Source organism: Carassius carassius, chromosome 33 (assembly GCF_963082965.1).
Source record: "Carassius carassius chromosome 33, fCarCar2.1, whole genome shotgun sequence".
NCBI lineage: Eukaryota > Metazoa > Chordata > Actinopteri > Cypriniformes > Cyprinidae > Carassius > Carassius carassius.
Window position 1 is genome coordinate 23,249,417 of NC_081787.1, and position 25,356 is coordinate 23,274,772.

General features: G+C 36.4%; 1 protein-coding gene across 1 annotated transcript; it reads right to left on the reverse strand.

Annotated features, from left to right (window-relative positions):
- Positions 1-1,947: 1,947 nt before the first annotated feature.
- LOC132114003 (fragile X messenger ribonucleoprotein 1 homolog A-like) lies at positions 1,948-16,690 on the reverse strand. The gene is made up of 15 exons (XM_059522112.1): positions 16,400-16,690; positions 15,505-15,557; positions 15,187-15,280; positions 14,989-15,060; positions 14,668-14,816; positions 14,461-14,554; positions 14,256-14,372; positions 12,643-12,813; positions 12,435-12,513; positions 12,214-12,326; positions 7,209-7,295; positions 6,234-6,432; positions 5,845-6,027; positions 5,570-5,649; positions 1,948-3,491 (listed from the first exon to the last, which is right to left on the reverse strand). Exons 1-15 carry the CDS (start codon positions 16,448-16,450, stop codon positions 3,324-3,326), a joined length of 1,710 nt encoding a protein of 569 aa, XP_059378095.1. The 5' UTR covers positions 16,451-16,690; the 3' UTR covers positions 1,948-3,323.
- Between the last annotated feature and the right edge of the window lie 8,666 nt (positions 16,691-25,356).

The window sequence follows — 25,356 nt, forward strand, 5'->3', positions numbered from 1 at the left end:
TGACGAGCTGGACGCGCTCCGAGAGAAGGCCGTTAAAATCGATTCCCTATTTTCGAAACTTGTGTTGGTTGGTCCGATCGATTGTGCAGCTTTTGTGACAAGCTTTTTTTGATTGTGACAGCCCTTTGACATGCTTAATCTTTGATAGGCATGACTGAAAGTGAGTGAAACCTAAGCGCTTGCGCACGGATGGGAGGGGCGGGTGACATTCATTTTCGGTTTACGTTTTCGGCTGTTTTTTTTTTTTCGGCCCGAAACCGATAATGCCATTTCGGCCGAAAATTTTCGGCGGCCGAAATTTCGGTGCACCCCTAATTGAAACAAGTGTAATTCCATACTAAGCAATCATTTATTACAATGTTCACTTGAATATGAATTAAACCAATGCATTATATTACTGATGTTATTTAAAACAGCTAGTCTTCAAATATTTAGTGATTTTTTTTTCTTTATTTCCATTGTATACTACTGTTTTACTGCATTTTTTTTTATCAAATGTATGGAGCCTAGATGAGGATAAGAGACTTCTTAAGACACACACACAAAACAAAAGCTTAACAATTCAGGTCAATAATCTCAATGTTAAAAAGGGCCCCAATTCACCTGCATTCACCCTATTAAAATGCTGATGTACTGCCAGCATTCATTACAGGAACAGTTCCAGTTTGCAGTTTAGCCTGTGCCACAGCGCCACCAAGTGGTACAACAAAGAAAAAAACAGAACAACACAAACAAAGCCAGCAATAGACAGATATAAGATGGAGAGGAATCTGCTGATGTTAACATGCTATAGAAAGGCCTGATTAAATGGGCTGTCATGTTTAATGATGGCCAGATTTATCACCACATATGGAATATAAAACGAGGAGGAATAAAAACACTTCAGACTGCAGAGGAAGATCAACCTTTATTTATTGAAACTGCTTGCATACAAAATATATTGCACTATAACCAAACAATGTCAACATAAAACCCAGTCTGTTCTGCTATTATGTACAAAGAAATTATTACCCAAAGTGCAGTAACATACAAGGTCAGTCTACCTCAGTTCAGTATCTACAGTATGTTGAATTTTTTTCAGCTCTTTTTCGATCACAACAGCCTACGGATGTGTGCAAGAGATGGTTTTACAATTTGTCAGTTTAATATACATTCCAAAAAAAATAAATAACTAGAAAACAGTCTGTTTGGCAACACTTCAAAGATTCGTAACTTTTTCTTTTTTCTTTTTTTTTTTCTTTTTTGAACAGACTGCAGTGAACTAAGCCATCTTGCCAGTTTTACTGCCCACCGTGGACGTGCAGGTTTTTAAAAACACTCAGAGTAAACCCTTTAACACCTCATTTTGTAGTAAAGGCTACATTTTTAAGAGCCACACGAGAGGGGCCGGACGCATCTGGGACCGCCTCCGTCAAGAGAGTGGTGTCTTTCCCAATCCACAGAGATCCTCTGCCAGTCACAGGTTCTTTTCAGTTTTCATTTCGTTTTCACAGGCAAATCACTTTGAAACTGGTGTAGAAGCTTAACAGGTAAAGCTGGTTATCCGCCAATGTGACTAGCGAGAGTACAGGAGCGCAAAGAGAACTGGAAACGTACAGAAAAAGAGCAAAGAGGATACAACCGACTCGAAACGCACGGTTTTCTTGCTGTACAATCAAAGGAAAGCAGAAAAACTACCATGGTCATCATCACAGTAGGTCTGGAAAGAATCGTGGGTTCAGAACAGCATCGCGTCTTTTTGGAAATGTAAACTAAAGTGTAATGCGCAAGCACTAATCGGATAAGACAGACGGTTTTTCATATCAAAGTTAACATCGTGTTCCCCCTTCCCATCCCTCTTGGAGCAAATTCAGCTGCAAAAGTACAGTAGACTCAAAATTAGCGAAGAAATCTAAACTTCTGTTTAGTAATGTTGACAGCATACATGTGATTCACCTGCTGAGGAAGTCTTATCACATTCTAGTTTATTATAGGTTTATAGATTATAAAGTACTTGCAGAGTAACACAAACATGTTAAGTGCACATTTAAAGTTCATTCTAAAAAGAACAGCAACAATCTCTTAACGGATGACGTAATATACAGTATGCAACCCCACAGTTCAACATTTTCAGTCTATGATGAGCCACTGTTAGGACAAAGACAATGTTACAGAGGTGCTTCACACCTGATGCTGAAAAATACAGCAGGGAAGATGGCAGTTTACTGTGGGCAGCATGGACAGGAGCGAAAACGAGCATTTGAGAAAAAGAAAAAAAGTTCACTTTGTGTCATTTATCGTGATTGGAGGAAAATGAGAGACATGAATTTTTAAAGGAAACTGCTTTGCTACCTCTATTGAAAAAAAATATAAAACAAATTGTCATATAATGCAAAGATATGTTAAATGTCAAAATCAATTCATACTCGGTGATGCTGACGTCACTGAATTAGCACTGATATTCTTCTCTTGGTGGTTGGTTACAATTTATGACTTCCACAGTTGACTAGTTTAGTTAGGTTAATACCTTTACTACACACAACTCAGCTATGGCAAAATATGAGAATTCAGCCGACTTGATAGAATCCTGCTTTTCAGACATACAACATGTTGGTGAAACACATGCAACACCGAGAAAAAAAAGTTGTCGGCTGAGATTGAAACACACGTTGCTCAGACAGGTTGTTCACCTCTTCTTCCCTGATTTAAACATCCAAATGATGATACTATCCACACTAGGTAAAGGCACAGATCCAGACAGGAGCTTTTTTTTACATTTGCCATCGGTTTTCTTTTGTTTTTTTTTGCTAATGATGTGGCTAAAATCTCACATCAGAATGGGCTCGAGTAACCATGAACACCAAAGCGTGTAAAAACAACGTATGCCATGAGATGTGGCATAAACCTGGGCCCCGAGCACTTGAGTTCATCCTCCAATGTGTTTCTTTCCCTTTTGTTTGGACATTGTGAAAAAAAAAAAAAAAAAACACCTTTAAAAACCAATTGCTTGGAAACCATTTCAGGATTTCATTTTTGAGAGACATTTAATCCACAGCTTCTTTATGCTTCATAGGTAGTTATTTAGAAAGTCAATTAGAAAACTGTAGCTTCAGTTGTGATTTAGAGACCGGTCTCTCTAATCCATGAAGACTACCAAATCCAATACACCACACACCAAGAGACCTCGTCTTTTACCCCAACTATCAATTACAAAGTGTGCTTTATGTCATGTCTTGCGACAGCCCTACTGACCTGGTTCTCTTTGGCCTAATGTGTCTCTAATGAAGAAGCATCTGGATTGGTGGAGCTGAGAGGGAGAATGGGGGAAGGGGGCACTTTATTCTCTAAGAAATGCCGTTCACAACGGCTTGGCTGTCTGGGCCGTCCTGCTTGTCGTTCTTCATCCCTCGTTCCTTTATGGGTCTCTGCCGGTTCCCTCCGCTGTCTCCTGTCAGAGCCTGGGAGCCTCGGCTGGTGTGGACGCTCCTCTCGTTATTGCTGTCGATGCGGATCTGATAGTTGGACAGATTGTGCAGACGAAATGTTAAGTTTAATAAAGTTTTAATTCAAGCTATAAAAATTATATGACAAAAAAAATCCCTTGATTACATTTGCTCAAATTTCTGTTTAATAACATGGATAATACCTGACAACATTACCTGACAACTTCATTCATGTTTTTATTTGTTGTATGGCATGCTATTTGTTCTATGTTTTATCACTTACATATTAATAACTACTTGATAAACCCGAAAAAAAAAATGCTTTAAATATTTAATGACAAATTTTATTAAAACTTAATTGAGAAATATTTATTGCCATGTAGGCTTTAATGTTTGACCATTTAAATCAAACTGGGTGTTTAATATATCTTAATTTGGGCTACAAAAATGTTAACATTTCACTGGTACTGGTATCAATTATTATGAAAATAGTAAACTTTGATGTTGCTTTGATGTTGTTGATCTTTGATGTTTTGTTTAGGGATGCACTGGTTGACCGGCCATAAATCAGAACCGGATGGTTTTTGCTTAAAATACGCGATCGGCAATCGGCCGGTTTTTGGTCTTTTTTGGGCCGATTTTTCCGGAAGTGCGCCCGTGTGCACAGACTACATTGTAATCATTCGCTATCATGTCATTTGTGTGGAAGTATTTCAAAATCTGTGCGCAGGTCACGGGCAGCCGATCAGCACTGGAAGTGCAGAGCTACACGTCTGAGGCACAGATAGCAGGAAGTGATCAGCCTGGCGCACAAATAAGAGCCCCTTTCCCTGCGCGAGCGTACTGTACCTGTCCCTGCACACGCGTAGACCGTGAAGAGATGTTCAGCTCAACTTCTCGCGTCTTGGATGAGAAACGAAACAGACTAAACTGACAAAATTTTATTTATTTTTATTTTTTTGTAAAGAAGAACTTGCTAACAAGTTTGAAAAGCCAGAAGTAAACGTCAGTTCTGTATAGGATGATTATTTTTTATTTTACCTTAAAATTACATGGACTAAATTTGATTTAAAAATCACCTGCTGTAGCACAATGAAAAAAAGTGTTTCATTCATCAAATGAAAAAATTTGGGTAATGATTCACATCTATATTTTTTAAACTTGAGCCAATAATTATTTATTTTTCATTGGCTCAAGTAAAAAAAAAAAAAAAAAGATGTGAATCATTACCCTAGTTATTATTTTTTTTAATTGGACGAGTGAAACGAGTACATCTTTGTTTTATTCGCGCCAGCATTATTTGATTTTAACATTTTGGAATCATTTATTTAGAAAGCATACTTTTATTTAGTCTCACTGGTAAAGACCTTTTTTATTTAAAACCAAATTTAAAAACTAAAATTCTGAATGATGATTAAGAAACCTCTTATTGAATGTGTGTTGATTTTGTTGATTGGATTGTAGAACTATGCAGTTGTTGCCATTAATTTCACATGGTTACAGTTAATCTTTTAATTTAAGGCCAGTTCTCTGTAGTTTCAACCCAATTCAAAAACAAAAGCTAAATGCTGATGTCAGTACCATCTATGTTTGTACTGAATGTAGGCTACTTACTGTGCAGATACTGCCGTTAATTTCAGATGGTTACGGTTATTGTTTTAAATAGCCAAAAGCCAGTTTGGCCTCTTAAATACCAGATAAAAATCTTGTTTATGCACACTTTCCTTTTTTCTTGTTCGTTGCTTAAAGAAAAAATAAAATAAAATCGGAAATCAGAATCAGAATCGGCCGGTTTGCTTGCAAAAAAAATCGGTATCGGAATCGGCCATGAAAAATCATGATCGGTGCATCCCTAGTTTCGTTGACAAAAATTACCAAGAGTTTTGTAAACAAACTAAATAAATATTTTTAAAAAGTATCTGCAATTAATGATAAACCAAAAGGCCAATATTTAGCCATGTTTAGATGACTGGTTTTAACTACCAACGGCTTTGTTATCGGATACAATTTTACAAGAAAAGAAAAAAGCTTTACTAAATATCATAAATATTGCATTTAAATTCAGTACTTGTAATCTGTTATGATTACATTCACTAAAAGCCAAATGACTTCTCATATGATAATAGAACAGGCAGATTGAGTGAGACCTGCAATGAGTCTTCCTGCGGTCTCAGCTTCGAGTCTCTGGAACTACGGGAGCGGGAGTCATTCCAGTGCATGTCTTCGGCTGATTCAATACAAACAGAAAAAAAATATTACACACACACACATGATATCCAAAAAATAAATGTCAAAATATATGAAAAAGCTGATTAATGTATAGTTGATTGAAACTTCAACTGACACACTCAAATACATATTTGTTTTAACACTAAGAAACATCGTAAAGGGCCTTAAGTTGGGTGACAGCTCAAAAACTGACTTTTGTATCCTCCTCTTCCTCTCCCTCCACGACCTCGGGGCCCTCCACCCCTTTTGCGTCCATCAAGGGCCCTTTTGGGGTAACCCATGGACTCCTCATCCGTAGGGGCCAGGGACCAGTCACTGAGCTCATCTCTGTGGTCGGATTCGGTCTCAGATGCATTAGAGGCCTCAGAGTTGGTTCCTGAGACAAATACGGTCCATAGTGAAGGAAGTGATTAAGAGATTATTAAGTTTACGTTAGTCCTCAACTGACACTTGCATCTCAAACCAATGGCTTTTACATTACAGAAAGTCACAGTACATTTAAATATTTTAAGTGTGATTTTTGGGGCCACCAGGTTCCATGCCCAAATAAGCCCTAGTTTTGTTACTTGAGGCTGGTCATACCTGAAGTCAGTGTCGGGCCCCGTCTCCCTCTCCCTCCACGACCGAAAGGTTTGCCGCCACCCCGTGAGGGTCCCATTCCATTATCAGCCATGAAAGGCTTTTCTTTCTCAGGACGTCCCGGCAGAGCTCTAGGCCCTCCACCGATTTGTCTGAGCTGTTCATCGATCTGCAGTCTCTCCATTCGCAGCTGATCCACCTCCTGAACAAGACCAAACAAATATGAAGAATGCAACGAGAGGCTACATCCGAGTAGTGAACATCACATGACTGTCTTTGGGGTATTTAGTATGTCATTAATCAACAGTTGCTGCTTTGTACTAATGAGCTCTGTGAGGAAAATCTGTTGAACAGGTAGGAAAACTATACATTTACATTTTATGAAGACGATGTGGCATTTATTGGCGAAGAACTCATGCTAACAAATGTACAAATGCTAAGATCAAAAAGCCAAACCCAGGTCTCGATTGTATACTGGGGAGCAGATTCATGAATTATTTCTAAAGAAAGAAATTAAATCATTTCTTAAGATAAATTCTAATAAGTTTTTAAAGAGTTGTAGTCCTATCTGATTGTTTGTCGGTTAAAATGAAGATATGAATAAATATGAATATTAAGAATCCATCTCTGGTGGTGGTCCTAAATTATTTCTTACTTTATTTTAAAGAATGTTCTTAAGTTGTCTTAGAACTATCTTAAGGGGAGGAAAAAAAATATTCCTAAGACATCTTTTTGGAAATACAAAATATTTTTAATAAAGAGAATAAAAAGAAAATAGCAGTTAAGAAGAACCATAATCCTGGAATCCGAGTCATTCTTTCATTGTAAGATCTTATTGAACGTCAAAGAAGAAATTGTAAATCAAGCCAGAAGAGTTATACACCAAAGTTTAATACTTTGAGTTTAAAGTTTGTTTTCAAACAATAACCCCAAATATTATCAATAGTAATTGTCTTGGCAATTGTAATTGTTTTTTACCTTTAGATAATTTAGATGGTAGTCCAGCAGAATACGTGCATTTGAAATGCTTTCCTTCGTCCCCACAAACACAAACGGCACCATTCCCTGCAATTGTAATTCAGGTCAGTATGAATGATTATAAAATATAATAAATTAAATATATTCTGTATATATATATATATATATATATATATATATAGTACAGACCAAAAGTTTGGAAACATTACTATTTTTAATGTTTTTGAAAGAAGTTTCTTCTGCTCATCAAGCCTGCATTTATTTGATCAAAAATACAGAAAAAAATTTAATATTGTGATATATTATTACAATTTAAAATAATAGTTTTAAAATCTATTATACTTTAAATTATCATTTATTTCTGTGATGCAAAGCTGAATTTTTAGGATCATTATCACACGATCCTTTAGAAATCATTCTAATATGATGATTCATTATCAAAGTTGGTAACAGTTCTGCTGCTTAATATTTTTTCAGAACATGTGATACTTTTTTAGGATACTTTGATGAAGTAAAAAAAGAAAAAAAAGAAGCTATGTTTTTAAAATATAAATATTTTGTAAAAACAATATACACTACTGGTCAGTTATTTGGGGTCAGTAATTTTTTTTTCTTTCTTTCTTTTAAACAAAATCAATACTTTTATTCAGCAAGCATGTGTTAAATTAATAAAAAATGATAGTAAAGAAAATATATTATTAGAATTGTTTTTTTTTTTTTTTTTTTATAAATGCAGTTCTTTTTAACCTTTTATTCATCAAATATATTAGACAGCAGAACTGTTTCCAACACTCATAATAAATCAGAATATTAGAATGATTTCTAAATGATCATGTGATAGACTGGATGTTACATGTGACACTGAAGGCTGGAGTAATGATGCTGAAAATTCAGCGTTGCATCACAGGAATAAATTATTTTTTAAAAGTATATTCAATTAGAAAACTATTATTTTGAGTTGTAATAATATTTCACAATATTACTGTTTTTTTTCTGTATTTTTGATCAAATAAATGCAGGCTTGATGAGCAGAAGAAACTTCTTTCAAAAACATTAAAAATAGTAATGTTTCCAAACTTTTGGTCTGTATTGTATATATATATATATATATATATATATATATATATATATATATATATATACAGTACAGTCCAAAAGTTTGGACACACCTTCTCATTCAAAGAGTTTTCTTTATCTTCATGACTATGAAAATTGTAGAGTCACACTGAAGGCATCAAGGGCTATTTGACCAAGAAGGAGAGTGATGGGGTGCTGCGCCAGATGACCTGGCCTCCACAGTCACCGGACCTGAACCCAGTCGAGATGGTTTAGGGGTGAGCTGGACCGCAGACAGAAGGCAAAAGGGCCAACAAGTGCTAAGCTTCTCTCGGGGAACTCCTTCAAGACTGTTGGAAGACCATTTCAGGTGACTACCTCTTGAAGCTCATCAAGAGAATGCCAAGAGTGTGCAAAGCAGTAATCAAAGTAAAAGGTGGCTACTTTGAAGAACCTACAATATGACATATTTTCAGTTGTTTCACACTTTTTTTTTATGTATATAATTCCACATGTGGTAATTCATAGTTTTGATGCCTTCAGTGTGAATCTACAATTTTCATCGTAAGAGATTTCTTTAAAAAATATTGATGATCCCAATAGGACTGGGTATCGATTCAGATGTCCCGATTTGATTTGGATTTGGATTAGTAGCATTGTTGTTACATTGAGTCTTAAGACTGCTAAATAGTAATATTTCTGATCCAGTTTCTTCACCTTAAACTAAACTTTTATTATGACTTGTTGTCTGTGAGGAACTTGCAGCTGCTGTCTATGTAATTTGATGGCAGTTTTGTCAAATTAAACGGAACAATGCTAATGAAGTCACTCTCAGAGCAGCTGGGGATGATATATATATATATATATATATATATATATTATATGGTTCGATTCAATATGAACAGAAAAAAAAATATATATACTATGTTCGGTTTCTTTTCATTTATTTTGCACAGTCAGTAGTACATATGAAACATCTGTCCACCTAGATGTGAAAATACCAAATATTATGTTATATATACATAAAATCTGCAGTAGACTACATATACACATAGCCTACAATGAATAAATTCTTGAAATATATTTGGTTTAGTTTACAGATAAACAAGGGGAAAGAACAGACTATGTACGCTGAGTTTCAGTTAATTTTTTTTTTAGACACGCTTAATTTGTTCACAGAAAGAAAACTCAAAATGGCAGAAAGTGACATCCTATTTGCTTTATTTTACAAAAGCACATTTTGTTTTCATTGTGAGTGTACACAAATAAAAGCAGACCTTTATACTGTGATGCATTATTAATAAAACAACAAGTGTTTAAAGTTGATTCTGCTGGTATAAGTAAACAGTGCTTATGGATGCACTGTTTTCTTTCAAATCAAAGCATAAATACACGTAGAAAACGTATCCTTGTGTCGCAGCTGACTCGGAAGAGTGTAGGCTGTTCGCGTTCAGTGGATGTTCTCCAAAATGGCGGTACAATGATGCAGAGAGACACAGAGGAGACGAATTGTTGAATAAATTTGTTATTTTTGTTTTCTTCCCATTAAGAAAAAGTATTCTCATCGCTTCATAACACTGCGGTTGAACCACTGATGGCAGACTATTCTGATGATGTCTTTTATACTTTTCTGGACCTTGACAGTGAAATTTACTTAGCAGTTTATGGGACAGTCACAAGCCTCCCTTTTTTATCCAAAATATCTTAAATTATGTTCCGAAGACGAACAAAGTTTTTACGAGTTTGGAACGACATGGGGGTAAGTGATTAATGACAACATTTTCATTTTGGGGTGGCATATTCCTTTAATTAAAAGTACAGAAGTACTTGGTTTTAAAAGTACTTAAGTACCAAAAGTAAATTTCCTTTTTTAAGTCAATGCATTGTTTTATTATTTTTGTATGTAATACTTGAAATACCTTATGCACCTGAATCAACTTACAATGCATCAAGCCTACTAAATACACAGACTACCTTGTAGTATCTTTAGAATGAAGAGCTTTTACAATGTTAAAAACCTATTGAAATGAAACAAGTGAGTTGACCAAAAACTAATTTTTATTTAACGCCCCTACCCACCCCCACCCACCGCCACAAAAGCAGCATGGTGATCTCACACAGCTCTGGAAGTATGTGCAAATCTGCGTGAACCAAGTGGACAGTGAACCTGCTATAATATGGACTGATTAAAAAAAACAACAGTTCTTCCGTGGCTTTATAGGTAATTTTTTTTTGTTTACATAATTTCACACAATCAGACAATATTGTGTCTAATATATACCACAATATTAACTTCTTATTTAATTGTTTTAAATCAATATCTCATTTGCAACTGGTCATTGTTCAAAAAATGCTGGGAAACCACTTCACATAATTCTACAAGAGTGACTACTAATAGGCGGTCAAAAAAGAAGAAGAAGTAATGTTTAAGAGAAAAATAAATAAATAAATTCACCCACTGACCTTCAAAGCTACAACATAGTAACTACTTTCTACTCTACGCACAAATGTAGTGGAGTAAAAAGTCAGATATTTGTTTTTCAAATGTAGTGAATTTAAAGTCATAAGTCAAAAAGTGTACTTAAGTACATGTAATTTGTCACTGTTCACCTCTGCATATATATATGAGCAATATATGCCAGGTATATAAAATTTAACAATGATGTTTTATATATATATATATATATATATATATATATTAGTGCTGTCAACGTTAACGCGTTAACGCATGCGATTAATTTTTGTCTGATTTAACATGTCAAAATATTTAACGCAATTAACGCAGCATCCGTATTTTCTGCCATCCGTTGGCTAGCTTTACATTATATGATCACGCTCTTATTCATTTAAATGCTTTTAAACATTTCAAGCGCGGCAAGACAAAAGAGAATGCGCTGTCTGTGAATGCCCTTATGTGACACATACACACGTACACTACACATACACACACACACGCACAATGCATAGTCAGGGCGCCAGAATCCAGTTCTCTTAAGCGCTTGAACTAACAATAAACATCCCAAAGTGCCAGTTTTGTGGATTATCCTCATAAGAGCAATCTTAAATGATTTATATAAAGTCTAAAATGAACAAAAAGAGTTGTGAGAGATTGAGGCGAGATCCATAGACAGTATATAAACGGTGAGATCCGCGTGTCTGTCTGCTCTTAAAGGGACAGCAGCCAATAAAGCTTCCTGTCAGTAAAGTTAAAGAACAAAGGGAACAGAGAAAATGACTCGCTGCTCTTGACTAAATAACTTTTGTAGCTTTAATAAGGATTAACTATTTAATTTATAGTTTATGCAGTGCAGACTGCATATAACTTTGATAACTTTATTAAATTTCTGTATATTTCCTAACTGTTAAGACAGGAAGGGCAGGAGTAAACATGACATTTATTACGGGTTTATGTTAGCATTGTTTTAAGTTTACTTTAAAAACTGTTTAAATCAAAAATATTTTTGAAGCCTAATAATAAATGTAAAAAAATAAAAATAAATCAGTAGCTGTATTAATATCAGTAATACTGGCCTTCATTCATAAAAAGATGCCATTTAAACAAGTATTTAAAATATACTGTCTTTATGTTGTTTCTACATTAATTTGATTAACTGTGAAATTATTACATTAAAAAATATATTAAAAACGTACAAAAACATTTCTTTTTTTATTGCGATTAATTGCGATTAATCACAGAAAAAATGTGTGATTAATCTAGTTAAAGTTTTTAATCGATTGACAGCACTAATATATATATACGTATATATATATCATTGTTAAATTGTATGTAGCTGGCATTATAACATTCTCTAAAATAAGTATTCCTAAAATGGATTATTCAGCTATAATAAAGTACACACCATTTACTATGATTTAATGTATTTTCTCAGCATCATCACTTAAGCCGCCCATAAACACAACGAGTGTGTTCAGCAACCCACTCACTGACCTCGTCTAATGGAGTAGGCTTTTTGTCATTTTCCGGCTCCACTCGAACTCTGACAACTCCCGATTTATCCACAACCTCTTGAATCAGCTTCCCACTCTTGCCAATGACTTTTCCTGCAGGACAGGGTAGAAAAGAATTTAATGATTCCCATTAACCATCATGGTGCAGGGTAGCAGATCCAGTCCTTGAAGGAGAAAGCGGTACATTTTGTCCGTCCTCACCGACTAAATTCTTAGGAACTTTGATAACTTCTTCAGAAAATTCCAGGTAGCTTCTGGCCTTCCGAACAGCCTCCTGGTCCTAAAACACAAACAAAATCCATCACAAACGTCGAAGCATCTTAGATATCGGTTTTGGGCTCACATATTTTACTAGCAATCACATGTATTACGTTTACCCTTACCAGAAAGTCACCAATAAAGCGGTTACCTCTCCATAGATGTGAAACGTGCAGGTCTCTTCATCGAGATCTATGGTAGTGACCCCAGGAATCTTTCTAGCCTGCTGGATATTCGCCCCATGGGTGCCTATGGCCAATCCCATGAGGTCATCACGCACCACAAATTGCTCATGGAACCTTGAGGCAAGTTGTCGAGAACTCTGGAGGGAAAAAAATGCCAGTTTGAATCGTACCAGTGTTCTGATATAGACTTTGTGTTTACTATTCTAATATTCCTTTTCCATAAGCCTCAGGGTTCATATCAACGCACATATTAACGTATTAAAGGGGCAAACAGATATTTTTAATGCTTTGTACTTGATGATTCAATATGTTGTTTAATTTTTGCACTTCAAACCATTTATTTTCATGGTTAAAAAAAAAAGTGACACGATCAGTTTGGTTTTGGTTGATAAGAAGGATGCATGTACATTTTTGAGCATAACTCTACTTGTGAAATTGCTGTGCTGCCTGACACACAAGAGTGCTCTCTGCATAAAAATGCATTCAAAGGCCATCAGCAGAGTACACTACCAGCAAAGTCTTTTTATGAACATAGTCCAGCTGCACAATTAATTTAAAAACATTATCCAGCACCTTTAGCACACATATTTGCAAACCATATTCCTCAAATGAAATATACTTAACTGCATTAATACAGCAGTTATGTTTATGGACTTCATGTGTATTTAATAAAGCAGAAGTCAATGATGAAAACCGAAAGAATATATATATTTTTTTTTACTTTTCTCTCAAAATTCACTAAGCTAAAATAAATATAAATATAGAGATATTTTCAAAACCTCAGTATGTGTACACACACACACACGGGTTAAAGACAAGACGTCCCAGTTTGGTGACTGCATCAAATTACATTTACAGAACTGATTTTATTTATATACACAGAAAGCATATTATAAAAATACTTTTGTCAAAATATGGGTGAATCATCATGTCCGTTCAACACAACAGATATTTATGTAAAATCTAAACAACATGCTTATTCGGACCTGTACTTATTAAAATATATACAATAAGTGATCATGCTATATATTCCATTAACAAAAAGCAGTATTACACTTTTATTGATTTCATTCTTGAAAACGCCTTTTCGTCTTTGACCCATACACATCTCAAGTGCATATAACTTCACCACAACTTTTTTTAACACAATATTTAGTTACAATCAGCAGCATTTGCACAGATAAAAGCTAAAACAATACCTATATGCAGCTTATGCATCAGTAAATATAGCTCTGCATATCAACAGAGTATCATATTATGCCAAAGCAGGGATACGGCCCATCACAACTGTGCGTGTGCATACGCAATGTAATACCCTTTCACACCTGTTAAATATAGACGGTCTCTACTGATACTCAATGCATTTGAGCCCAATGATATGCTGCAGGATATTCTAATAAATAAACCAAGGAATTTATGATAACACTATCAGCCTTTCTTGAGTCAGTTATATTACAGCAATAAAATATAATAAAATGCATTAAATATGCACTTTGGATTTGACATATGACAGTTTTGTAAGCATAATGAGTGAGTGCAAGTGAGCTGGGAGAACCTGACACTAAACGTCAGGCAGTACCTCCAGCTGTCGGGTTGCTTCCTCATTCCTCAGGATCAGCATCAGCTTTGTGCGCAGACTCCTGAAGTGCATGTCACTCAACATGGCTATCCGCTTTGCCGTAACTTCATTAACTGACTGAAAGACAGAGGAAAGAAACAACTTAATGCAACTTAAAAATGTGAAATCAGAAACCCTTAAATTGATTCGAAACACTGCATATTACCAAAATAACCAACTGCTTTTCTTCCGAGTCATAAGTGACGTTAAACGCTCCGATCGCTTTTTTGAAGTCTTTATGTGCAGAGTCTTTCGCACACCTATAAAAAAATAAATAAATTAAAAAAAAACCCTGGTTAAGGCACAAATTTGTACAACAGCATCCCAGTTTGAAGTTTGAAAGCTAAACAAATAATCTACTTAAACGTCTTACATCTGTCTCAAGTCTTCAGGAACATCGAGTCTGATTTTGAGAAAGGTGTCCTTTGACGCGGCTTTGTTGGGGTTCACAGGTCGTAGCCTCTCTAATGTGACGATTTCATTTAGCGTTGCATCACAGGCTGCGTATTCTATCACATAAAACTAGAAGTGCAGGACAGAGAAAGAATATAGTCACAACACAATACATAATCAGCATACATGAAAGTGTATAGAAGTAAGGAGGGCCCTTCTTGAATTTTGTTTCAGAATTTAAATGTCCATGTTTGTGTTACATACTTTGCTTGTACTTATAGAAAACTGCAAAACTGCTTACCTCTCCTTTCACCATGCAAACTTTGGCTAGCCACCATCCGCAAGGCTCTTTATCATTGGCCCTGGAGTAAACCTGTGGAAGACACAGGCTAATGTGGTAAATGCACAAAAAGAGTTCAAAGCTTCTGTGCATTTGTGTAATAGCTGTTTAATGTTTAAAGACCATTCTCCATGTTTTGCAATATTTGATAGCTCATACCTCCACTTCATCACTCTCATTTATCTCTTTCTGAAAGCCGGTGGGAGGTGGAAACCGGACATCATGGAAAGGAATCTGTCGTTCTGGCTGCCAACTGCAAAGCCAGAAAATATGGAAACCTGTTTTTTTTTTTTTTTTGACATTTGAATTTTTTCTACGCATAACTGCATAAGGAACCAATAAAGTATTACCTTCAGAATCCGTGACGTTATATATTTACTAATAACAAGCGTATATTAATATTGAGGACAAAACAAAGCATGTAAATCTGAACGTGAGACTATTTTGACCTCACAATACATTTGTTCTGGTACTCACTTGTTTTCAAAAGACACTGTGACTGTACTCTCATGGACATCCTTTACTAGAGCCTGAAAAAAAATAATAAAGGGTTTTCATAACGAGCATTTAATAATGAACATTTGGGGAAATAACAGGTGCCTTTAAGGTCCAACAACTTAGTCAAAAGTGAATGATATTAACAGAATTATAACAATATGATGAAATTGCAATGTAACATTTAACATAAGATAACATTATGATATAACATTAATATTATACAATATCATAATTAATTTTCTTTACTTTCACATTACTATTTTAGCTATATATATATACTTTCCCCCCCTTTTTCAGTATTGTGTTCATTTCAGTAACGTTTTACAGGTGTGGAAACAAGCATTTTAAAATTCCCTGACATTCCCAGAATTGCCATGAACATGGACACAGGAATGATTTATTATTAGCTGCAATATTTATCGTTACTTCATTGCCCTGAACATACGGGTGAGATTCAAGAAACATATCAATTACTATTAATACCATTTACATTGTCATTTATTTAAAGTCTAGAGCCACGAAGATAATGTTATGCTGTATAATGAAATACATTTACATCAATGAGTGGAGGACTCGGTGTACCATACACACATCCGAACAGAACCTAGCCAGCACACTGACAAATTCAGGTATCAACACGGCTGATATGCATTAATTATATGCACGATATCAGATCATTGCGATGAATCTTTAAAGCCTGTATGCAAACACGTCGAAGAGGCCTTGTGTTACAGGCAGACTGGGCCTACTGCACCATCGTGCATTGAGATCTGCGTTCACGACGGACTGAATCACATTTTCCAAACACAATTTACATCATCAGGTAAGTTAGACACACACACAGGAGCCATATAGCTCGACATCTGAAGCCCACCTTGTAGAAAGCTCCACTCGCTCCTCGCACTTCCACCGCGAGCTCGTCCATAACGCCAGTAATCTAATACACAACTGATCACAGCTACAGCAGACGCGCGCTCCCTTTATCACACAGCAGCGTTATGCTCGAACGGACTCGAAACTACCGTGTGTACCAATGATCGGGCTCGTTTTTAAAGAAATGAAAGCAAAAAACATTGATGTGTAGACGCTCTGCAGCAGCCGCTGTTGAATGCATTGATGTAAACACAAGAGCCTCCCTATTTCCCCCGTCACGTGACACGGGCCCGCTTCCCTTCACTCGAGAGGACACGCCCCCGTCACGTGACAAGTATCAGCTTCACTTCTTCTGCGCGCATTTTTCAGGAATTAATGTGGTTTTGGCCTGTTATGTAACCCCCCCCCCCCCCAAATATATATATATATATATATATATATATATATATATATATACCGAAACATATTATCTATTCTATTTAAATAAACTCAACTATTTAAATAAATGAATTAAATCTCCGTTCTCATTACAACTTTTTTTTCAGTGATCAACAACATACTTATACAACACAATTAATAACAGTCATTAACAACCATGAATTTAAAATAATCACAAAGATAAAATGCTAAATTAAGTACTTAAGTAGTTAAAAAAACCTTTTTAAGATAAAAACACATTATTTTTCACATACTGTACAGTATTATTTCTCCTCTATGCCTGCCTTTATGAAATGCGTTGTTTTTTTACAAAGCTCATCGTTCTGAAAAGCGAGGTGTGCTCTGATTGACCAGCTATCCATTGTGATTGGCTGAATACCTCAAGAGTGTGACGGAAATGTTACACCCCTTAACATACTGTGATGCCTGCATCACAGAACACCGGCTAGACAAGACAATAAAAGTAAAACCCATTACAAATGAAGCATTTATAGCATCCAGTGGGTACATAATTAAGGATTATAATGACTTATGCTGTACTGTGTTTTTACGTGTTGTGTTAGATCGCGCCGCATAAACATAAAACCATGTCTGCATTTGTGATCGGAGAAACGACAAACAACAAGCGCTACTCTAAACCAGTGGTTCTCAATTGCAGTTCTCGTGCCCCCCAGCTCTGCATATTTTGCATGTCTCTCCTTGTTAACACATCTAATTCAGATTATCAGATCGTTACACTGAAAAAAATGATTTATTGAATTTAAATAATATATATATTTTTTTATGGTAAGTGGTTGCAATCAATTTATTTTAGCTACATTTAAATAAACAAATTTTGCTGAAAGTTGATCAACTAAATTAGTTTAAATATAGCAAAAATAAATTAATTGCAACCACCTACCATAAAAAAAAATTAGTAAATTCAATTAATCTTTTTGTTTTTTCAGTGTAGAAGTGAGCTCTGTGCATGAACTGTGTTCCCATTGACATGGTCCCTACACAGTGTTCATTGCTCCCTACTCCCTGAGTAGGGAAAATTGAAGTTTACATCACTTCGGAACATTCATTCACAGATTTGCGCTGCGTTTGCTGAGTGTAGGGCTGTGCAAAAAATCGAATGCGATTTTCATGCGCATCTCATCAGTAAAGGTGCGTTCAGATCAGGGTTGCCAGGATTTCACAACAAAAAACCAGTTGCTTCTTAAAACTAGTCCAAAACTAGCCCAATCGTGTTTCCAAGGAGGTTCCCCGATAAAAATTGCTTCCCGGGGTTAAAATATAATTTTTTTGGAGGGGTTGCCTTGGTAAAATTCGCATTTTAGGGGCTAAATATCACGTTATTTGTATTGGGGTTGCTTCAAACCGCGGACATGAAAAACAATCGCAGACTTGGCAACACTGGTTCAGGTGGAGCGGCAGTTACTACACAGAGCCGTAGTATACCAACAACTAACACAAAATCGTTTTCAAAATCGACAAAGAATCGCCTGCGATTTTAACATCGATTTTGTGTAGATTGTCAGTGAATTACTTCTCAGTGTAGTAAATGCCAACCAGTGTTGCCAAGTCTGTGGTTGTTTTTTATGTCCGTCGGTCGAAGCGACCCCAATACAAATAACGTGATATTTAGCACCTAAAATGCGAATTTTACCAAGGCAACCCTGCTAAAAAAACTTATATTGTAACCCCGGGAAGCAATTTTTATCGGGGAACCTCCTGGAAGCGCGATTGGACTAGTTTTGGACTAGTTTTGAGAAGCAACTGAGCAGGATTTGTTGTGAAAACCTGGCAACCCTGATCCGAACGCACGTGCTGGAGATATACTTCTAATTACAGGAGCGTATTTACTGATGAGATGTGCATGAAAATCGCATTCGATTTTTTGCACAGCCCAAGCTGAGTGTGACATCATCTATCTCTGTAAATAAATACAATTTAAATTCAGGTCTCGCACACCTCAATGCACTTTGAATGGAACATGTAAGTTCTTAAAACTCACGTTTGAATCATCAGTGGCAAATTCTTTACATATGTAAACCTACTTACAGACTGTGAGTCAGAATAGCAGGCATTGTAGTCTTCTGTCCCAGGAACAGGAAACAGTCCTACATAAAATGTGAGGCACTCATCTGAATATTTGGGTTAAACTGTACTGGATCAGTGTTGTATTTAAAACTTAACCACTGATTTCTAGTTATATCCTCTTTTGGAAGGTCAAACAAAGAGTTTTCGAAAAACGAAACAGTGTCTCCACGTTATGGATCGTCGGTGGCAACAGCGAGAATCGAAGGTTACACCTTCTTTCTTTGAGTGAACATTCTGGGTGGGGGGGTTATGCAAATCTTCCCAGAGTTTGAACTTTTATAAAGAATACCTCTTTGGGTTTGATACTTTAGTCATAAACATAAAACCATGTCTGCATTTGTGATCGGAGAAACGACAAACAACAAGCGCTACTCTAAACCAGTGGTTCTCAATTGCAGTTCTCGTGCCCCCCAGCTCTGCATATTTTGCATGTCTCTCCTTGTTAACACATCTAATTCAGATTATCAGATCGTTATACTGAAAAAAATGATTTATTGAATTTAAATAATATATATATTTTTTTATGGTAAGTGGTTGCAATCAATTTATTTTAGCTACATTTAAATAAACAAATTTTGCTGAAAGTTGATCAACTAAATTAGTTTAAATATAGCAAAAATAAATTAATTGCAACCACCTACCATAAAAAAAAATTAGTAAATTCAATTAATCTTTTTGTTTACTTTAGTCTTTGCAAACTTACAGATCTTCTTTATGCACCAAGAGCTTGTAACACTCCAAAGAGAAAAGAAAACTTGAAATCGCATCATATGACCCCTTTAATACAAATATTTTTTGAGCAAACTTAAATGAATAGTTCACTCAAAAGTGAAAATTTACTGAATATTTGCTCACTCTCAGGCCATCCAAGATGTATCATTACATCACTTGCTCACCAATGGATCTTCTGCAGTGAATGGGTGCCATCAATATAAGAGTACAAACAATGGTGTAAAAAAAACACCCTGCAAATATAAAAAAAAAAAAAAAACACCAGCAAATAAAAAAAAAACATTTTCATCTATTTAACGCCATATATTCTACAAATACTCAAAATAGTATTTGTTCGGGAGGCAGACACACTCTTGCAGTTTAAATCTAGATTAAAGACCCATCTCTTTAACCTGGCTTACACATAACAAACTAATGTGCTTCTAATATCCAAATCCGTTAAAGGATTTTTAGGCTGCATTAATTAGGCAAACCGGGACCGGGAACACTTCCCATAACACCCTATGCACTTGCAACATCATTAGAAGAATGGCATCTACGCTTATATTAGTCTGTTTCTCTCTTATTCCGAGGTCACCGTAGCCACCAGATCCAGTCTGTATCCAGATCAGAGGGTCACTGCAGTCACTCGGATCCAGTACGTGTCCAGACCAGATGGTAGATCAGCACCCAGAAAGGACCTCTACATCCCTGAAAGACAGCGGAGACCAGGGCCACTAGAAAACACACTGCAAATACTCACAACACAACCAAATACTCACATCACAACCAAATACAGAAACCTGCTCCAAGACAGCAATTGTTATGCTTTGATATTGGTTTAGCAAGAATCCAGTATCATATTAGTCCTTTATCTAATTGTTCCACAGTCACACATAAAGCAATTGTAAATTCATGACTGATTATTGGTTATGGAGGGAATGGGACATGGGATTAGGACATGATCAGTGACAAGTTCCCTGACCATCCTCCGCTGGACCTGTTCACTGATGCCCAACTCCTTCAGCAGCCTTATAGTGGAACTAGCCAAAAAGCCACTGCAGCCTACTTCCACTGGTTATACTTTCACTGTCCAGCCCCACTCCTCTGCCTCAGCTGCCAAGTTGGCATATGGCAGTTTCTTCCTTTCAAAGGCCTAGTTAATGGCCTTTTCCCGAGGGACTGTCATTAAAACTATTATGACGATCCGGCTAAACCAGGTCTGGGCGCAGTCCACTGAATGTCTCTTGCCTGAGTTGTTCCACCTGTTTTGAGTCTTTAAGGTCTGCAGTGTACCATCATCCAAGGCTTTTGATGGGTGTTTCCTTGACTGTTTGTATGGTGTCTTCCGCTATACAGAACCTGTCATCAGTAAGTTGACCTTTGACAAAGGAGATGCTATTAGATTTTCCAGATTTTAATCTCCATTTAATTTCCATCTGATGTTTTCCTTGATCTTATCCAGCAGCTGCTTAGTACACACTTTAGTCGTCATGATGATATCAGCCATGTATGATACATGATATATGTATGAATGTAAGGAAAGCAGCCGGACCTGATGGGATTTCTTGCCGTGTTCTGCGGTCCTGCGCTGATCAGCTCGCTGGTTTGTTTACATCCATTTTTAATGAGTCTCCTGCTACATGGGTGGTTACCACCTCATTCAAAAAATCGGTCATCATCCCTGTGCCTAAGACCAATAAACCCTCTTGTCTGAATGACTATCGTCCAGTTGCCTTCACATCAATAGTCATGAAGGTATTTGAGGGACTGGTTAAAAACGTCATCTGCTCCTCCTCCAACCATAAGAGGGATACTTTGGACCCTCTTCAGTTTGCTATCGCCCAAACAGATCCACAGATGATGCCATCTCTCATATCCTGCACTCTTCTCTCACACACATTGACAGCAATAACAGGAACTATGTAAGGCTGCTATTTATTGACTACAGCTCAGCTTTTAATACTATAGTCCCCATAAAGCTAGCTTCTAAACTCATAGACCTCGGCCTGAATTCTTCACTCTGCAACTGGATTCTTGATTTCCTCACCGGCAGACCTCAAGTGGTGAAACTAGGCCAGTACACCTCCAGCTCCATCACCCTGAACATAGGAGCCCCACAGGGCTGTGTCCTGAGTCCCCTGCTCTACTCTCTCTACACACATGACTGCGTGTCTTCGCACAGCTCCACATCTATTATCAAATTTGCTGATGATACTGTGGTTCTGGGCCTCATTCACAACAATAATGAGACCGCATACTTGGATGAGGTAGAGAAATTAACATCATGGTGCCAGGACAACTGTCTCTCTCTGAATGTGAGCAAAACTAAAGAACTGATTGTGGACTTCAAGGAGAGACAGCAGCAGCCCTATACACCTCTTATGATCAGCGGGACCCCTGTGGAGAGGGTGAGCAGCTTCAAGTACCTTGGTGTAAACATCTCCGAGGATCTGACTTGGACTACTCACATTCAAACACAGGTTAATAAAGCCAGGCAAAGACTGTACCATCTGTGACAGCTGAGGAAATTCAGGGTCTCACCAGCAGTCCTGAAAATGTTCTATTTTGGGGCTATAGAAAGTGTATTGACTCAGTGTGGTATGGGAACAGCTCCAGTCAAGACTGCAAAGCCCTGCAGAGAGTTGTGCGCTTAGCTGAGTGCATTTCAGGGTCTGCTCTCCCCTCTCTGCAGGACATCTACCTCAAACGCTGCAGAAGTAGAGCTGCTAAAATCATCAAAGACTCCACCCATCCCAGTAACCATCTTTTCACTTTGCTGCCATCTGGTAAGCGCTTACAGTAGCCTGATGGCAAAAACCGAGAGACTCAGGAGGAGTTTCTTCCCCCAGGCCATCAGGCTCCTAAACTCTAAACCAGCCTCTTAACATCATCATGCCTCCACTTAATGTACACTTTATCAGTAAGATATTCATCATTCACTGCCTCACATAGACACACGCACAGTGTCACCCTGTTTGCACATTTGCTTCTTGTACATTCCTGTGTATCTTAATATTTAAGACTACAGTAAAATGCACATTTGCACATTGTACATCCCTGTATATCTTAATATTTAACATTTAGCTGCAACATAGACCATTTTCTCCTTTGCTATGAGGAGAACACATTGAGATGCAGCAATTGTTACGCTTAATGGTACAGTATTTCTCATATGATGCTGATATTTCCATATTTACAGTGCTTGTAAGGCAGGGTTACTCAATTACTTTTCACTGAGGGCCAAATTCTGCCAAAGATACCAAGCCAAGGGCCACTGACACCATATATATATATATATATATATATATATATATATATATATATATATAGTTATATATATATATATATATATATATATATAGTTATATATATATAGTTATATATAATTTCAATTATATTATTATTATTATTATATTTGTTAAAATAATCAAAAGATGGTCACAAGATAAATATTCAGACCAATTATGAACAATTATGAATTTGTTTTTTTGCAATTAGATACAGAAGAACTTTGCCTGTTGAATATTAAAAACAAATGAAAAAAAAAAAAGTCTGGATCTCCATGTCTGCCATGCAAATCAACTGTTCCTGTTCATCTCCAGACTGGATGTGTTATTTCCACTTTCCCTCTAGATCTGTCAGCATTAATATGAAATATATGTTACATTTAAACCACATTCCCGCAAAAATTCCAGTCAACATAATCAAAGCTTGATTTGAATGTCGAGCATTTACAGTATCATTTTTATTTTTTTATTTAACCTTTATTTAACCAGGTTAGTCTCATTGAGATATAGAAACTCTTTTCCAAGAGAGACCTGGCCAAGATAGCAGAACAAATTAGATCACACAATCACAAAACACAAAAAAGGCAAAAGGACTTCTCCAGTACATTTCAGTTAAATAAAAATGCCATTACTTAAAACATTTACACATGTAGATGGATTCATGTTGTATAGATTTAACATAACGTTTAAAATCATTCAAGGAAACTAGACACTGTAATATAAGTGTATTCTGTAGGTCATTCCAAGTTGAAGGTGCAAAAAACATGAAAGCCTTTTTGAAAAACTCTGTCCGGGCTTGAGGTACATTTAATCAATCAATCAATCAATCAATCACTTTTATTTATATAGCACATTTAAAAACAACACACGTTGGCCAAAGTGCTTTACATACGGCCCACTACATATAGTCTAAGATTATAAAACAAAGTATAAAACAATATCTTACAAATTAATTACAATCAAATGCAAGAGAGAAGAGATGAGTCTTTAAATGAGATTTAAATACATCCAGGGTGGCACAAGATCTAACATGGAGGGGTAAACTGTTCCATAAACGAGGAGCTGCAAAAGAAAAGGCCCTGTCTCCTTTTGAGTTCACTAATGTAACTTGGTGCCATCCCATTTAAGCCCTTAAAAACAAATAATAACATCTTATAATTAATCCTAAATTTGACTGGAAGCCAATGAAGGGATGCTAGTACAGGTGTTATACTTTCATATTTCCTCATTTAATGAGAGAATTTTCTGGGACCGTAAACCATAAGTACTCTGAGTAAAAGAAAGAAATTCGGATATGTAGCATGGTAACCTGCCTATGATGCCCTTATAAATAAAAATATAAAGGTGAGTAAGCCGGCAATTTGACAGAGAGGGCAAATTCACTGTGGAGTAAAGTGTACAGTGATTAGTAAGGGGTCTGCAATTTGAAATAAACCTTAATGCTCCATGAAACACAGCATCCAACATCTGAAGACACTTTGATGGGGCATTCATATACAACAGATCTCCATAATCAATCATTGAGAGAAATGTAGCCTCGACTAACCTTTTTCTGGCAGAATAAGTAAAAAAAGATTTGTTCTTAAAGAAAAAACCTTGCTTCGAATTCAACTTTTTTACTAAGTTTTGTATATGAAGCTTAAAAGAAAGGTGATCATCAATTAAAAATCCTAAATATTTATAAGATGAAACTACCTCAATTGTTTTACCCTGATAAGTAACAATATTCAGGTCTAACTCATTTTTCCTTGAGTTTGAAAAGACCATTAATTTGGTCTTCTCTGCATTAAGCACAAGCTTTAAATGACAAAGGTGTGCTTGCACTCTATCGAAAGCAGTTTGCAAGTATTCATAGGCCTTCCTAATGGTAGCAGCACAACAATAAATAACTGTATCATCTGCATAAAAATGGAAAGATGCATGTTGGACATTTTCCCCAAGACAATTTATATAAATAGTAAATAAAAGTGGCCCAAGAATGGAGCCCTGCGGGACCCCTTTACAGATAGATGCATATTTTGACGTTAGGCCTTCAACTTGTGTAGCTTGAGTCCTATCAGCGAGGTAGTTGATAAACCAGCCCACAGAGTGCTGAGACATACCTATACTGATCAGTCTCTGAACTAGTATACTATGGCCAACCGTGTCAAATGCTTTGGACAAATCAATGAACATAGACACACAGTGTTTCTTATCGTCAAGCACTTTTATAGCCGCAGTGGTAGTGCTGTGTTTTTTCCTAAAACCAGATTGATGCTTAGATAAAACTGATTGAGCATTTAAATACTCTTTAACTTGTTCACCAACCAACGATTCCAACACTTTAGCCAAAGCTGAAAGTTTGGAGATGGGTCTGTAATTATTTGGCAAGGTAGGGTCACCTCCTTTCAAAAGTGGTAAAACATCAGCAGACTTCCATACCTTGGGAATTTTG

Excerpts from the sequence above, each read along its gene's own strand:
- LOC132114003 (XM_059522112.1), bottom strand. The coding sequence starts at position 16,450 with ATGGACGAGCTCGCGGTGGAAGTGCGAGGAGCGAGTGGAGCTTTCTAC. Across the intron at positions 15,281-15,504 it reads ACAGTGTCTTTTGAAAACAA|TTGGCAGCCAGAACGACAGA; the intron begins GTGAGTACCAGA and ends CTGGCTTTGCAG. Across the intron at positions 5,650-5,844 it reads AGGAAGAGGAGGATACAAAA|CCGAAGACATGCACTGGAAT; the intron begins GTCAGTTTTTGA and ends GTATTGAATCAG.